Source organism: Jaculus jaculus, chromosome 2 (assembly GCF_020740685.1).
Source record: "Jaculus jaculus isolate mJacJac1 chromosome 2, mJacJac1.mat.Y.cur, whole genome shotgun sequence".
In the NCBI taxonomy this organism is placed as follows: Eukaryota; Metazoa; Chordata; class Mammalia; order Rodentia; family Dipodidae; genus Jaculus; species Jaculus jaculus.
Window position 1 is genome coordinate 14014769 of NC_059103.1, and position 16355 is coordinate 14031123.

The window sequence follows — 16355 nt, forward strand, 5'->3', positions numbered from 1 at the left end:
CCAGAAATCGAAAGAAGAAGCAGAAAGCTTTCTATGCATCCCCTGCACCCCCCCTCGCAGGGGACAGAAACCACTTCCTGTTTTCAGCACATTTAAGGCCCCAAGCCCAGGACACCAGAAGTCATCCTACCACCGTCTAGCCATGGGGGACACCTTCATCCGTCACATCGCCCTGCTGGGCTTCGAGAAGCGTTTTGTCCCCAGCCAACACTATGTGAGTACCTTGTGGGCGCCCTGTCAGGACACACTCTGGGTGCACAGAGCCTCCTCCCGGGGTGCGCCAAGGGCCACCTGGACCAAAGCCTGGCGCAGGGGCGGGAGGGCGGGATAGGGAAGGGGTCTTCCTGTCTTCAGGCCTCAGACTCCGGTTGGAGGGGCGTCTGAAGAAGACTCCCAGGATAATCTGAGGGACACCTGCATGCACCCCGCCCAGCTGCCACTTTCTTGGGTCCCAAACTGAGACCTGCTCCACTGCCACTTCTCTCACCTCAGCAACATGTGACCGCACAGGTCGGATTGGCCTGGTGGCAAGCAAGTGTGACCTTCTGTTCCCCCACCCCTAGGGCCAATCCACCAGGGTGTCCATAACCTCCAGTCAAGAGACCGCCATGGGGGGACAAAACAACCCCATTCCTGCCCTGGGGAGAGGAGACCTGGAGAAACCTCTCTCTCTCTGTCTCTCTCTCCTCCCTTCCCCCTCTCCCTCTCCCTCTCTCTCTTTCACTCTCCCCTCTCTCTCTCTCTCTCTCATTCTATCTATCTCTATCCATCTATCTGTCTCTTTCTATCTATCTATATCTATTTATCCATCTATCTATCAATCAATCATCTATCTAGGTATATGCATATGTTACCCTGTTACTGGGTCCCCAAGGCCAAAGGAGAGCCAGTGATAATATTGTGTGGCACTTGTGTGGGACATTTTGTATCCTGTGCTCAGACCTTTCTCTGTCTCTGTGGCATAAATATTCTGAATAATTTGAGAGTAAATTGGAGAGGCTGTGTTCCTCTACTCCTGAACACTAGGTGGTATTTTTTTTTTAATCAAGTGCATTCTATTTGTGGGCATGTACATGTGCAGATGTGTGTGTGTGCGTGTGTGTGTGTGTGTGTGTGTGTGTGCATGTGTGGAAAACAGGAGCACCTGGGGGGGGGGGTCATCTCTCAGCACCATCCACCATTTTTGAGATAATCTCTGTCATGGCCTGGAGCTCACCAATCAGACGACACGGCTGGCCAGCGGGTCCTAGGGATCCTCCCCGCTCCACCTCCACAGGGATTATAAACTTGTACCACCAAGCCCAGCATCTATCTTTCTTCTTCTCTCCCTTCGTGACTTTCTCCTTCCCTCCCTCCCTTTCTTCCTTCTTTCTGTTCTCTCTCTCTCTCTCTTTCTTTCTTTCTCTCTCTCTTTGTGGGTTCTGGAGATCAAACTCAGGTCCACATGTTTGCAAGGCAAGCCCTCGACTGAGCGATTTGCCAGCCTGAATTACATTGCATTCTATGTATGTGTGCATTTATTTAACTTACTTTACCTTGCTGGGGATAGAACTCAGATTTTGTGAATGCTAATTACCAGGAGCTCTACCACTGAGCCACGCCCCCAGCCCCTCACTGGGGATTCTAGGCAGGAGCTCTACCACTGAGCCACGCCCCCAGCCCCTCACTGGGGGATTCTAGGCAGGAGCTCTACCACTGAGCCATGCCCTCAGCCCCTCACTGGGGGATTCTAGGCAGGAGCTCTACCACTGAGCCACACCCCAGCCCCTCACTGGGGGATTGTAAGTAGGCACTCTTTGGCTAAGTTCATCCACGGCCCCTAGCCTAATCCTTTCTATTTTATTTTATTTTTTGGTTTTTCAAGGTAGGGTCTCACTCTAGCCTGGGCTGACCTGGAATTCACTATGGAGTCTCAGGTTGGCCTCGAACTCACAGTGACTCTGCTCCCTCTGCCTCCCCGAGTGCTGGGATTAAAGGCATGCACCACACCAGCTACTTACTTCTGTGCATTTAAAAAAGTTGTTGGGGGGAGCTGGAGAGATGGCTTGGTGCTTGCCTGCAAAGCCTAGGGACCCAGGTTCAATTCCTCAGTACCCATGTAAAGCCAGATGTACAAGCTGAACAATGTCTGGAGCTCATTTGCAGTGACTAGAAGCCCTGGTGTGCTCATTCTCTCCCTCCCTCTCTTTCTCTTTCTATTTGCCTCTTTCTCAAATAAATAAATAGATAAAATAATTAAAAATTTTTATTTAAAATTTTTTAATCCAGGACTGTGAGTAGCCTAGCTGGAGGGGTGGAATTGAAGACTTGTTCCTGGTTAGAATGATCAAACTTGGAGACTTGTTACTGACTAAAGTTGTTGGACTTGGAGTTACAGAGTTTGATGTTTGCCCTGATTGTTTTAAATCTTGTACTGTTGACAATTTTTTTCTATGCCCAATGCCATCTTTTGCAGTGTGAATGTTTATTCTGTGCCATTATGGGTTTGTGGGGTATTTTTTGGTATTGTGGCTCAATTAAAAGATCTTGGATTTTACATAGTGAATTCCAGGTCAGCCTGGGCTAGAGACCCTACCTCAAAAAAAAAAAACAATAAATAAATAAGATCTTGAAAAAAAAATTTTTTTAAATATCTTATTTTGGGGCTGGGCATGGTGGTGCACGCCTTTAATCCCAGGACTTGGGAGGCAGAGGTAGGAGGATTGCTGTGAGTTTGAGGCCACCCTGAGACTACATAGTGAATTCCAGGTCAGCCTGGGCTAGAGTGAGACCCTACCTCGAAAAACCAAAAAAAAAAAAAAAAAAAGAAAGAAAGAAAGAAAGAAAGAAAGAAAGGGAATATTTTTTAAAAGCCCAACCCACAAATCTTTGAGGTGAGCTTGCTGGGTTCTGAGTAACCCAAAGCCACATCAGGAGTGAGCCTTAGGTTGCTCGTGACTGCTGTTCCTCTGCAGGTTCTTTTCACCCCCGTCATTCTCACCACCCAGAGACAATCATCACCGGTCCACTTTTTTTTTAGGTTTTCAAGGTAGGGTCTCACTCCGGCCCAGGCTGAACTGGAATTCACTATGTAGTCTCAGGATGGCCTCAAACTCACAGCAATCCTCCTACCTCTGCCTCCCGAGTGCTGGGATCAAAGGCGTGAGCCACCCGGCCTCCATGGTATTCTTGGAGCTAGTTTTGCAGGCTTATTTTCCCTTACAGAGGTTTTGCTTATTTGCTCTTTTTTTTTTTTTTTTCTTAATTAGAGAGAATGTGCCCACCAAGGCCTCTAGCTACTGCAAACCAACTCCAGATGCATGTGCTACCTTGTGCATCTGGCTTTACTTGGGTACTGGGGAATTGAACCTAGGTCCTTTGGCCTTGTAGGCAAGTGCCTTAACTGCTAAGCCATCTCTCCAGCCCTCATTTTTGTACTTTTGTTTGCTGTTTTGCAGTACTGGGGCTTTAACCCAGGGCCTCAGATATGCTAGGCAAGTTCTCTACTACTGAAAGACATCCACAGCCCTGTTTGTTTTTTTTTTAAATAATTTTTATTTATTTATTTGAGACACAGAGAGAGAGAGAGAATGAGTAGGCCAGGGCCTCCAGCCACTGCAAATGTACTCCAGATACATGTGCCACCACCTTGTGCATCTGGCTTATGTGGGTCCTGGGGAATCGAACCCAGGTCCTTTGACTTTGCTGGCAAGTGCCTTAACCACTAAGCCATCCCTCCAGCCCATGGGTTTTTTTTTTTTTTAATATATATTTACTTGCAAGCAAAGAGAGAGAGTCAGAAAGACAGACAAAGAAAGGGCACACCAGGGCCTATAGCCATAGTGAATGAACTGCAAATGCATGTGCCACTTTGTGCATCTGGCTTTACATAGGTAGTGGAGAATCAAACTCAGGTCCTTAGGTCTTGAAGGCAAGCCCCTTAAACTCACAGCCATTCCTCCAGCCCCCCGCCTTGTGTTTTTTTGTTTGTTTGTTTGCTTTTTAGTATTTTATTTTTATTTATTTGAGAGAGAGAGAGAGAATACGGACATGGCCAGGCCTCCAGCCGCTGCAAAGGAACTCCAAACACATGCGCTGCCTTGTGCATCTGGCTTAGCATGAGTCCTAGGGAATTGAACCTGGGTCCTTAGGCTTTGCAGGCAAGTGTCTTACTCGCTAAACCATCTCTTCAGCCTACTGTTTTTTTTTTGGAGATAGGGTCCCATGTAGGCCAAACTGCTCTCAAACTTGATGTGTTTAAAGGATGACCTTAACTCCTCATCCTCTTGCCGTCCCCTCCCTAACTGTTGGGACTTCAGTCATGCACCATCAGGCCTGGCTTAGCTAACTCACGAAAAGCTACATAATTACTGTAATGAACTACCCGAGGCTGAGTACCTAAGATGCAAAGAGGTTGGCTTCACACCACAGCTTCGGAGGGTGAAAGCTCTCTCAGGATGGCCGTGGCTCTGCCGGGGACCTCCTGGGAGATGGCTGCTATTACGGTGAAAGCGTGTGTGAGAGAGCGAGAGAAAGAGAATATCACATGATAACACAGAGCCAGAGCATGAGTTCAATTTTGCAAGCACAAACCAAAGGATCCCAGGAGATCTCCCTTAATTCTTTCCCAAGACAATTTTCCCTATGACCCAAGGGGCCCACCACCTTTCACCTCAGCTCAGTGGGGACCATGCTACCAACGAATGGATTCTTGGGGGATAAACAACATGACAATCTCTGCAGAAGGTGACCACTTGGCTTGCAGCCCCAGAACCAGAGCTGGTGGCTGCATGGTCCTTGAAGCAGGCTGTCCTCCTAAGGCTAGATAGAGGGTGGCCCAAGGGTCCAGTCCAGCACCCCTGGAAGCTGAATGCCTCCTCCCTATCCTCATGTCCCCCAGGTATACATGTTCCTGGTAAAGTGGCAGGACTTGTCAGAGAAGGTGGTCTACAGGCGATTCACCGAGATCTACGAGTTTCACGTGAGTTCTAGCTGTGTGTGCGTGGGGCTGGGGGTGGGGGGCGGGGAGCTCCTTAGGCAGCCAGTTGGAACCCAGTTTCCCTAACCATAGCAAAGGGGACATGTTTTGCCAGTTAGTGTGGCACACACCTGTAATCTCAGCACTTGGGAGATACAGGCAGGAGGATCAGGAGTTCAAGGTCATCCTCAGCTACAACCATGACTAAAGCCAGCCTGGGCTGCAGAGACACCCTATCTCAATGAAAAGGGGGCAGGGGAGATGGGTCAGTGGTTAAAGGCGCTTGTTTACTGCAAAGTCTGCTGGCCTGGATTCAATTCCCCTAGTACTCACATAAAGCCAGATGCACAGAGTGGCGTGAGTCTGGAGTTCTCTGTGGTAGCAACAGGCCCTGGCATGCCCACTCTCATTCTGTCCTTGAAAATCAATAAATTAAAAAAAATTATTATTATTATTATTATTTGAGATAGGGTCTCACTCTAGCTCAGGCTGACCTGGAATTCACTATGTAGTCTCAAGATGGCCTTGAACTCATGGCAGTCCTCCTACCTCTGCCTCCCAAGGGCTGGGATTAAAGGCATGTGCCACCATTCCTGGCTATTTTTTTAACACTATTTTTTAAAAATTATTTATTTATTTATTTGAGAGCGACAGACACAGAGAGAAAGACAGATAGAGGGAGAGAGAGAGAATGGGCGCGCCAGGGCTTCCAGCCTCTGCAAACAAACTCCAGACGCGTGCGCCCCCTTGTGCATCTGGCTAACGTGGAACCTGGGGAACCAAGCCTCGAACCGGGGTCCTTAGGCGTCACAGGCCAGCGTTTAACCGCTAAGCCATCTCTCCAGCCCATTCCTGGCTATTTTTGTTTTCTTTGAGGTAGGTTCTCCCTCTAGTTTCAGGCTGGCCTTGAACTCACAACAATCCTCCTATCTGTGCCTCTCAAGTACTGGGATTAAAGGTGTGCTCCATCATGTCAGGCTTTTTATTTTATTTTTTAATTTTTTAAGCAAACAGGGGTTGGGGAGATGTTTTAATGGTGAAAGGTGCTTGAAAGCCTACTGGTCCATGGTTCAATTCCATAGCACCCACAAAATGCTAGATGCAAAAAAAGTGGTAAGAGCATCTGGTAATTATTTGCCATGACAAGAGACCCTGTCATGCCCACACACGCGTGCACACGCACACACACATATGCAAATAGATAAAAATATTTGTAGTCTGTAATCCCAGCACACCAAAGACAATGGGAGGCAGAGCCAGATAGCCTGGCTTTCGACGAGGGAAAATAAATACACATAAATAAATAAATTTTTTAAAATACAGAAGAAAAGACTCTTTTTTTGTAAACATTTCTTTTGAGGGTTATTTTATTTATTTATTTGAAAGCGAGAGAGAGAATGGGCCCGCTAGGACCCCTAGCTACTGCAAACGAACTCCAGACGTGTGCGCCCCCTTGTGCATCTGGCTTACGTGGGTCCTGGGGAATCGAGCCTCAAACCGGAGTCCTTAGGCTTCACAGGCAAGCGCTTAACCGCTAAACCCAGAAAAGACTCTTGAACAACATAAAAGATGAATAACCTGATCCTGTCCTCTGATCTGCGCATGCATGTTGTGGTATGTGCACACACACATACACACACACACACACACACGCGCGCGCGCGCACGCGAGCTATGGAACAGAAAAGCTGATGACTTGGATGAGGGATTCCATGGAGACTTCTAGAACAAGGAGCCTAGGAAGACTTTCATTTTGTTTCCAACCCTGAATTTTCCACTACAGACCAAAGAACAAACCTTCTCATTTTCTGTTCTCTTCCTACGTAGAAAATGTTAAAGGAAATGTTTCCGATCGAGGCGGGAGACATCAACGCAGAGAACCGGATCATCCCATACCTCCCTGGTCAGGGGCAGGGCTGGCACCTGGTGGGGATGGGTCCCCTGTCCTATTTCCCTAAACTGCTCCCCCCAAAGCCCTTCCCCATGCCCAGCCTTTGCATTTGACCCAGTGAGTAAGCTCACTGTTCTCTGGTGCACCCCTGACCAGCACCCAGGTGGTTTGATGGGCAGCGGGTGGCTGAGAGTCGCCAGGGCACCCTCACCGAGTACTTCAACACCCTCATGGGGCTGCCCGTGAAGATCTCCCGCTGCCAGCACCTGCTGAACTTCTTCAAGGTGCGCCCCGACGACCTCAAGCTTCCCACCGACAACCAGTGAGTAGCCACATCCTCCACCACAGGCAGGAGAGAGGAGACAGGAAGCCCGGAGGGTGGGGGACCTTTCTCAACCTCTACAGAAGGACCCAAGTTCATAGAGGGTGAGAAACTGGTCCAGAGTCACACAGACTGCCCTAAATCTGTCTCCTGGGAGCCAGCCCAATCTGCACCTGCATTCAGAGATGCCCAGGTCACAAGGGCAAGTTCAGGGGGCTCTTCTGGTTTCGCTTCTTCCTGGCGCTAGAGATGGAACTCAGGGCCTCCTGTATCTTTGCTGGAGCTCCACCAGTGAGCCACACCCCCAGCCCCTCACTGGGGGATTCTAGGCAGGAGCTCTACCACTGAGCCACGCCCCCAGCCCCTCACTGAGGGATTCTAGGCAGGAGCTCTACCACTGAGCCACACCCCCAGCCTCTCACTGGGGGATTCTAGACAGGAGCTTTACCACTGAGCCACACCCCCAGCCTCTCACTGGGGGATTCTAGACAGGAGCTTTACCACTGAGCCACACCCCCAGCCTCTCACTGGGGGATTCTAGGCAAGAGCTCTCCACTGAGCAACACTCCAACCCCTGATACACCAGGTGGCACATGCATCTGGAGTTCGTTTGCAGTGGCTAGAGGCCCTGGGTGCCCATTCTCTCTCTGTGTCTCTAATAAACAAATATAAATAAATCTTGGGGCTGGAGAGGTAGCTTAGTGGTAAAGGCGCATGGTAAGGACTCAGGCTCGATTCCCCCAGGACCCATGTAAGCCAGATGCACACGGTGGCCCATGTGACTGGAGTTCATTTGTAGTGTCTGGAGGCCATGGTGAGCCCATTCTTTCTCTCTATCTGCCTCTCTCCCTCTTTCTTTCTCTCTAGTAGATAAATTTTTTAAAAATTAAAAAATAAATCTTTTTAAAATTTATTTTTTATAATTAACAAAAACAATATCACATGGTAATTCCCTCCCTCCCCCCACTTTCTCCTTTGAAACTCCACCTTTCATCATATCCCCTCTCTCTCTCAATCAGTCTGTCTTTTTTTTGATGTCATGATCTTTTTCTCCTCTTATGATGGTCTTGTGTAGGTAGTGTCAGGCACTGTGAGGTCATGGATATCCAGGCCATTTTGTGTCTGGAGGAGCACATTGTAAGGAGTCCTACCCTTCCTTTGGCTCTTATACTTTCCACCACCTCTTCTGCAATGGACCCTGAGCCTTGGAGGGTGTGCTAGAAATATTGCAGTGCTTAGCACTCCTCTTTCACTTCTTCTTAGCATGGTGATGCCTTCTGAGTCATCCCAAGGTCACTGCCATCTGAAAAGAGAAAGTTCTCTAAGGAAAAAGTGAGAGTAGCTTTAATATATGGGTATGAACCTTAAGAAAAGTGCTTACTGGGCAGTTTGGTGAGCATAGTATATACATTTAGCCAGACAGCAGAGATGTTACACCCCTAGGGCTCATGACTACCACCCCTATTGTAGGTTTTCAGTATCAGAGATGTATTCCCTTCCACAGCAAGGGCCTCCAGTCAAATTAGGGGGCAGTTGGTTTCCCTCATAACAGATGTGCCACTATTGTACCCATTGGCTCATATGGCCTGGCTGGCCAAATATAAGGCTTGCAGTGTCCACTGTGGAATCTTCACTGGTGATTTCTCTCTCTCCCACTGAGCTGCATGCAGTGTAGCTTTTTCCAGCTTTCTGTCAGCTGGTCTACATGGAGGTGGTTTTCAGCTCAGTTCCAGTAGGATTTCTCAGTGACCTTTCATGTTAAATATGTGGAGTCTTCAGCAATAGGGTCTTATCATCTATTCCTGGTGGGAAACCAAGGGCCTCAGCAATAGCTTGTAATATTTTGGGGGCATCAGGGACCTTCCTGGCCAACAACTCACTGGAAGGTATCCCATTCCTTGCACTGAAAATTTTCTAGTAACAATCTATGGCTCCTGAGTGTTCCATTGTCCAAAAAAGTAGGTTTCCATATGATGTATTTATGTCTTCTTAGATTTTGATTAGCCCTCCCTCCACCTTGCCTTTACTCAATCTCTTCCCCTGACCTTATTTTTGCTGGGCGTGGTGATGCAAGTCTTTAATCCCAGCACTCGGGAGACAGAGGTAGGAGTATCTCCATGAGTTCAAGGCCACCCTGAGACTACATAGTGAACTCCAGGTGAGCCTGAGCTAAAGCAAAACCCAGGCACACCAGGGCCTCTAGCCACTGTAAATGAACTCCTTGTGTATATGGCTTTTCATGGGTCTCGGGGAATCAAACCTAGGTCCTTTGGCTTTGCAGATAAGCACCTTAACCACTAAGCCATTTCTCCAGCCCTCAAGCCTCTTTTCATTTGGCTGGGGGGGGGGGTCTCTGCTGCCTCTCCCAGGGTCCATAGGAAGTGTTAGTCCTTGCCATGCCCTTTCCTGTGATTGGCTGAACAAATGCCCCCCGACTTCCCAACGTCCCCACCCTCATGTCTCTGGCCCATGCTCTTCTGCAATGGGAAGCTGACGGTCAAACCTATGCTATGTTCTCTCCACAGGGCGAAAAAACCCGAGACATACCTGGTGCCCAAAAATGGCAAGAACAATGTAGCTGGTGAGAGGACCAGGGAGATCTGGGGGTGGGGGGGTGGGACACTCTGTGGGGATTGTGGACACGATCACGGAACCGCGGTGGGGATTATTGGGAAGTGGCCAGGAGGCCAGAGCAACACTGAGGAGGCGAGGTTTGGGGTCACCTTGCAGGTGGGCATATTCACCCCCACAGCTGCAAAGCTCCCTGAAGTCTGAGGGATGTCCGCGGCTGGGCAAATGACCAGGATCTGGGAGATAAGGTGGTCTTCAGGGGGTGACCCAGGGAAGGAGGGGTGTGATAGTTTCTTCTTCTTTTTTTTCTCTCTCTCTTCCTTTTAAAAAATATCTTATTAGCTGGGCATGGTGGTGCACGCCTTTAATCCCAGCACTGGGGAGGCAGAGATAGGAGGATTGCTGTGAGTTCAAGGCCACCCTGAGGGTACATAGTGAATTCCAGGTCAGCCTCAAAAAACCAAAACAAAACAAAACAAACATATATATGTATATGTGCTGGATGTGGTGGTGCACACCTTTAATCCCAGCTCTCAGGAGGCAGAGGTAGGAGTATTGTCATGAGTTGGAGGCCATTTTGAGACTACACAGTGAATAGGTTAGCCTGGAGTAGAATGAGTCAATACCTCACTCCCCCACAACTTTTTTAAAAATTTATTTGATAGCGAGTGAGAGAATTGGCATGCCAAGGCCTCTGGCCATTGCAAATGAACTCCATATGTATGTGCCACCTTGTGCATCTGGAATCTGAAGAATGCCAAGGCCTCTGGCCATTGCAAATGAACTCCATATGCATGTGCCACCTTGTGCATCTGGAATCTGAGGAATCGAACCTGAATCCTTTTGCTTTGCTGGCAAGTGCCTTAACTACTGTGCCATCTCTCCAGCCCTTTTGGTCTCTCTTTAAAAAAAAATTAAATATTTTGTTTTTTCTTATTTATTTGAGAGAGAGAGAGAAAAAGGAAGAAAAATGCAGATAGGGAATGGCATGTGGGTTGGGAAGCTGGTTTAGCTGTTAAGGTGCTTGCCTGTGAAGCCTAAGGACGCAGGTTTGACTCCCCAGGACCCATGTAATCCAGTTGCACAAGGTGGCACATGCGCCTGGAGTTTGGTTGCAGTGCCTAGAGGCCCTGGTGTGCCCATTCTCTCTGTCTCTCTAATAAGTTAAAATAAAAAATAGAACAAGATGGTGGGACTGGAGAGATGGCTTAGTGACTAAGGCACTTGCCTGGAAAGCCAAATGACCCAGGTTCAATTCCCCAGGACCAACGTAAGCAAGAGGCACAAGGTGGTGCACGTGTCTGGAGTTGCTTTCTAGCAGGTGAAGGCCCTGGTGTGCCCATTCTCTCTCTCTCTCTCTCTCTCTCAAACAAATAAATATAAACAAAATATTTTATTTTTTTTAAAAAGAACATGGTGGTGCCAGCACTCAGGAGGCTAAAACAGGAAGAATTGCCAAGAATTTGAGGCTAGCCTAGCTATAGAGTGAATTCCAAGTGCCACAAGCACCCCAGGAGGTCGCTGGAAGACTTCTTGGCCCTGCCAAAGAACGTCTCGGATGCCGCCGCCCTGCTGAACGGTATCCCATCAGCGTCACACTCCAGAGCTGACCATTGCTGCCGTTTGGCCACTACCACAAATCAGCTTGGGCTACAGTGAGACCCTACCTCAAAAAAAAAAAAATAAAATAAATAAGTGAAAACTCCAGAAGGCTCTCTGGATACATGCTAACCTCATCTACTGAGAACACAGTTCCTAGTACCTACCTTTTCTCATAGGTGCAAGGTGCTTAGTCAGCACAAGGTAGCCAGGAGTAACTGGTCTTTGCTGACTGCCAGTGGGCCGGGCACGTCCGTCCCCATGAGCCTGCAGCTGGGTGTGCCAGGTACCAGTGCCCTGCGGAGCTCGCTCACCCTGCCCTCCCTCTGCCACAGACATCACGGGCCCCATCATCCTGCAGACGTACCGTGCCATCGCTGACTACGCCAAGAGCTCAGGCACCGAGATGGCCGTGAACACTGGCGACGTGGTGGACGTGGTGGAGAAAAGCGAGAGCGGTCAGCCCTCCCTGCCCGCTGCGGTCCCTCAGCCAGGAGCCCCCTCCCCCCCAGACACATACCGCCGTCCAGGCAACCTCATGCTTCCAACTGAGGAACATGCCATGTGCCATAGTCCTTACCAGGATTGCATTTAGGAACATGGTCTAACCCTCTTACTGCCAGAGGCTTGGCACTGTTACTGTGCATGGGGTGGGATTTGGGGATTGAGCTTGGGGACAGGGACATGGCTGCGTGCAAGGTTGTGTACCTGTGTCTTCCCCACCCTCATGGCAGAGGGAAGCTGCCAGACACTCCCCGCCCCCCCCTTATTTCCTTCTTTACACCCCTGGTATAGGTTGGTGGTTTTGTCAAATGAAGACAAAGCGAGGTTGGGTCCCTGCATCCTACTTGGAGCCCCTGGACAGTCCTGATGAGGCTGAGGACCCAGAGCCCAACTATGCAGGTGCCTCCCCCTTATGGCTTCACGGGTGTGGAGGGATGAGGAGAAGGGGCCCAGGGTTATGCCTAAGTCAGTGGTTGCTTTGAGGGCTTGCCTCATTATTTCTAGCTTGGAGGTCCTGGTAGGTGCTGATGTCATTTGTCAGGACAATGGGGCCGGGGAGCAGATAAGCTAGAATGCTGTGAGTAGGGTGAAGGCAGGACTGGTGGGGAAGCCCAGTGATGAGAGATCTGAGGCTCAGAAGGAGGACTTCCTGGAGGTAGTGTCACCATCACTGTTCACAGGGGAGAGCTAGCAGTGTGAGGGCTGGATGGAGCTTGGCCTGAGTTTCATTGATCCTGTTCTACAATGAAGAGATCTCAGCCTGGCACAGAGGTGCAGGCTTGTCCACCTACGTACTCAGGGGGTTGAGGCCTGCATGGGCTACATAGCCAGTCCCAGTCAGGAATACTTAATGAGATCCTGTTGTAAAATACAAAAAAAAAAAAAAAAGGTGGGAGGGCGGCTTTAGAGATGGCTTAGCAGTTAAGGCACTTGCCTGCAAAGCCAAAGGACCCAGGTTCAATTACCCAGTACCCACAAAAACCAGATGCACAAGGGGCACATGCATCTGGAGTTCATTTCCAGTGGCTAGAGGCCCTGGCACGCCCATTCTCTCTCTCCCCCCACACACTGCTTATAAATTAAAAAAAAATAAAATAAAATTAGCTGGGCATGGTGGCACATGCCTTTAATCCCAGCACTCCGGAGGCAGAGGTAGGAAGATTGCAATGAGTTTGAGGTCACCCTGAGACTACAGGGTGATTTCCAGGTCATGAGACCCTACCTCAAAATAAAGCAAAATAAATAAATAAAAATAAAATTAAAAAAAATATGGAAGGGCTGGGGGCATGGATCAGTAGTGGAGCTCCTGCCTAGAATCCCCCAGTGAGGGGCTGGGGCATGGCTCAGTGGTAGAGCCCCTGCCTAGAATCCCCCAGTGAGGGGCTGGGAGTGTGGCTCAGTGGTAGAGCTCCTGCCTAGAATCCCCAGTGAGGGGCTGGGGGCGTGGCTCAGTAGTAGAACTCCTGCCTAGAATCCCCAGTGAGGGGCTGGGGCGTGGCTCAGTGGCAGAGCTCCTGCCTAGAATCCCCCAGTGAGTGGCTGGGGGTGTGGCTCAGGGGCGGAGCTCCTGCCTAGAATCCCCCAGTGAGGGGCTGGGGGTGTGGCTCAGGGGTGGAGCTCCTGCCTAGAATCCCCCAGTGAGGGGCTGGGGCGTGGCTCAGTGGTAGAGCCCCTGCCTAGAATCCCCCAGTGAGGGGCCGGGGGTGTGGCTCAGTGGTAGAGCCCCTGCCTAGAATCCCCCAGTGAGGGGCCGGGGGTGTGGCTCAGTGGTAGAGCCCCTGCCTAGAATCCCCCAGTGAGGGGCCGGGGGTGTGGCTCAGTGGTGGAGCTCCGGCCTAGAATCCCCCAGTGGGGGGGCTGGGGGCGTCGCTCAGTGCTAGAGCTGCTTAGCATGTGCAGGAGCACTGCAGAAGGCACGGGGACATGGGCAGGTATGGCAGGCTCTAGTTTAGGGTAGTGCACCATGGAGATAGCAGGATGGCGCACCCAGTGCTGGGCCCACTCTCACTGCTCCGTGTGCCCACAACGTGGACCAGGTGAGCTGTATGTCACCATCAAAGCCTACACTGCTGTGGAGGACGATGAAGTGTCTCTGACGGAGGGGGAAGCCATCGACGTCATTCATAAGCTTCTGGACGGCTGGTGGGTGGTCAGGTAGGAGAGTCCCCGACACTCGCGAGCACGTAGCCAGATCCTTTCCTGATACGTAATAATCATCCTGCGTGTCTTGTCTGTCTCTCTATCCTGGGGATGGAACCCAGGACCTCATTATGTTAGGGAAATAACAGCGCTACTGGGGAGGGATAACCCAGCCTGTGCTGGGCTGTGTTTGTGTGTGCGCGCGCATACGCGACAGTGTGCATGTGGGGGTCAGTGGCTGGTTCTCTTCTTCCACCTAGTCTGAGATGGGAACTCTTTTTTAATTCCCCTAGAGAAAGAGGGAGAGAGAAAGAGAGGGAATAAGCACTCCAGAGCCTCTAGCCACTTAGGGGCTGGCGGCATGGCCCAATGGTAGAGTGCTTGTCTGGAATCCCCTAGTGAGGGGCTGGGGGCATGGCTCAGTGGTAGAGCGCCTGTCTAGAACCCCCTAGTACCAGATGTCAATCAAGCAAACAAAAACATAAACCAAAGAACAGCCTAGCATAGTAGCTGACACCTTTAATCTGAGCATTTAGCACTCGAGATAGGGCTCAGATAGGAGGGTTGCCGTGAGTTCGAGGCCAGCCTGTAGTACAGGCCAGTCTGGCCTAGTGTGAGACCCTGGTTATAGAGAGAATAAAATCAAGAGGCAGTGAAGGGGATGCCCAGCCTTCTGCAGGTGCCCTGGCCTCCACATGCCCAGCTCTTTGCTGGCACTTTGAAGAGAAAGCTGGAAGGACTACCCTTGGCACAAATGACCCGTTTAGTATGCCTCTGCCCAACTTTGGAGATGCTTGGAAGCCCCCAACGACTGCCTGGGCCTTAGTGTTTGTGTGTTGGGGGGGGTGCTGCCTTGCAGGAAAGGAGACGTCACAGGCTACTTCCCATCCATGTACCTGCAGAAGTCTGGGCAGGATGTGACCCAGGCCCAACGCCAGATCAGGGGCCGGGGGGCACCGCCTCGCAGGTGGGTGAGGGTCGGGGTCTGGGTGGGGCTGAGGGGGCGTACCACGGATGGAGTCTGTCCTGGGAGACGGCGGCACTCCCCGCCGGGTCTCGAGCAGTGCCCGCGGTCCTGCTGGGGGTGTGGCCGAGGCGGGGTGAGAGAGGAGGCTGGCGGGGCGGGAGGCGGCGGTGAAGTCGCAGGTGCTCGGTCTTGGAGGGCTTCCAGGGGGAGGGTGCCGGCGCGTCACCCCTGCGCCCCACTTCCTCGGACGGAGCTCGGGATCCCAAGGGGTGCCCAGCCGGGTGGTGAGGACGCCGGGACTCAGACGACGGCCCTGTCCCCGCTGGGCCAGGTCGAGCATCCGCAACGCGCAGAGCATCCACCAGCGGTCGCGGAGACGCCTCAGCCAGGACGCCTACCGCCGCAACAGCGTGCGCTTCCTGCAGCAGCGCCGCGGAGCGCCGGCGCCGGGACCGCAGAGCCCAGGGAGTGAGTCCCGGGCCGGGGCGGGGCCTTAACTTGGAGGTCCCGGGCCGCCCCGAGCCGCGGGGGCAGGGCTTTAGCCTGGGGGTGTGACCTTAGCAGCATGCGGGTGGGATTAAGATGCGGGCGTAAGCCTTGAGGGAGGAGTCTTTAGGCTGGGGGCGGAGCCTTAGCTGGAATCGCGTGGGCGTGGCTTGGAACGTGCAGGGCGGAGCGTGGCACGGGGGCGGGGCTTCAGGCTGGGGGCGGGGCTTGAGCCGAGGTCGAGGATGCGGGCTGAAGAAAGGCGTAGGCCAGAGAGTGCGCGAGAGGCGGGACCAGGACAAGATTGATAGGGGCGTGCCCAGCCGGCTCAGGGGCGTGGCCAACGCTAAAGGGGCGTGGCTAGAACAGTGCAGGGCGAGCAGGGCCCTGGGTGCGGAGTCAGAGGGAAGAGAGGCTGCAGCGGATGGGCTGGGCTTCTGACGCGCCGCTGTCCCACTTGCAGAGGCGAATCCGCCCAGGCCTCAGCCGGCCGTGCCCCCGCGGCCCAGCGCGGACCTCATCCTGCACCGCTGCAGCGACAGCACCAAGAGGAAGCTGGCGTCCGCCGTCTGAGCCCCTGCCCCTCGCTCGCCCTGTACATACGTGTAGATAGCCCGGGGTCAGCGTCTCGGCCTCACCCCCACCGAGCCCACCCCCTGACATCCTCAATAAATGTCGTTCGAATTGACAGAGGCTCTGTAACGGCATCACGGGGCAGGACCGGGCTTCCCCACCTCGGGGGTATTTCTAGGACGAGGAGAAGCAGTGAGCTCTGCTGGGGGGAGGTTTGCAGCGGCGCAGGTTCGCTGCCCCGGCCTTGGCTGAACAAGTTTGCAGAGAAGGCCAAGTGCTTTCTTTCGCCTGGACAAGGAATCGCCTCGCTCCAACTCTCCAGAAGATACCTGAAGCACAGTGGAGGC

The 16355-nt window shown here is 51.8% G+C and overlaps 2 protein-coding genes across 2 annotated transcripts in view; one reads left to right on the forward strand and one right to left on the reverse strand.

The window, feature by feature from the left end:
• Positions 1 to 137: 137 nt before the first annotated feature.
• Ncf1 (neutrophil cytosolic factor 1) lies at positions 138 to 16125 on the forward strand. The gene is given in 12 exon segments (XM_045143637.1): positions 138 to 214; positions 4880 to 4960; positions 6784 to 6859; positions 7004 to 7169; positions 9695 to 9750; positions 11675 to 11797; positions 12135 to 12242; positions 13880 to 13997; positions 14842 to 14949; positions 15281 to 15460; positions 15545 to 15557; positions 15901 to 16125. Coding segments are annotated over 12 exon segments (1209 nt in total). The 5' UTR covers positions 138 to 142; the 3' UTR covers positions 16009 to 16125.
• Positions 16126 to 16133: 8 nt separating this feature from the next.
• The window catches only part of LOC101617036 (general transcription factor II-I repeat domain-containing protein 2B), a 36510-nt gene continuing 36288 nt past the window's right edge, over positions 16134 to 16355 (reverse strand). The window contains exon 16 of the mRNA XM_045143636.1: positions 16134 to 16337. Within this exon, the coding sequence (XP_044999571.1) occupies positions 16183 to 16337 (155 nt within the window). The 3' untranslated portion in view covers positions 16134 to 16182. The remainder of the gene's footprint in view (positions 16338 to 16355) is intronic.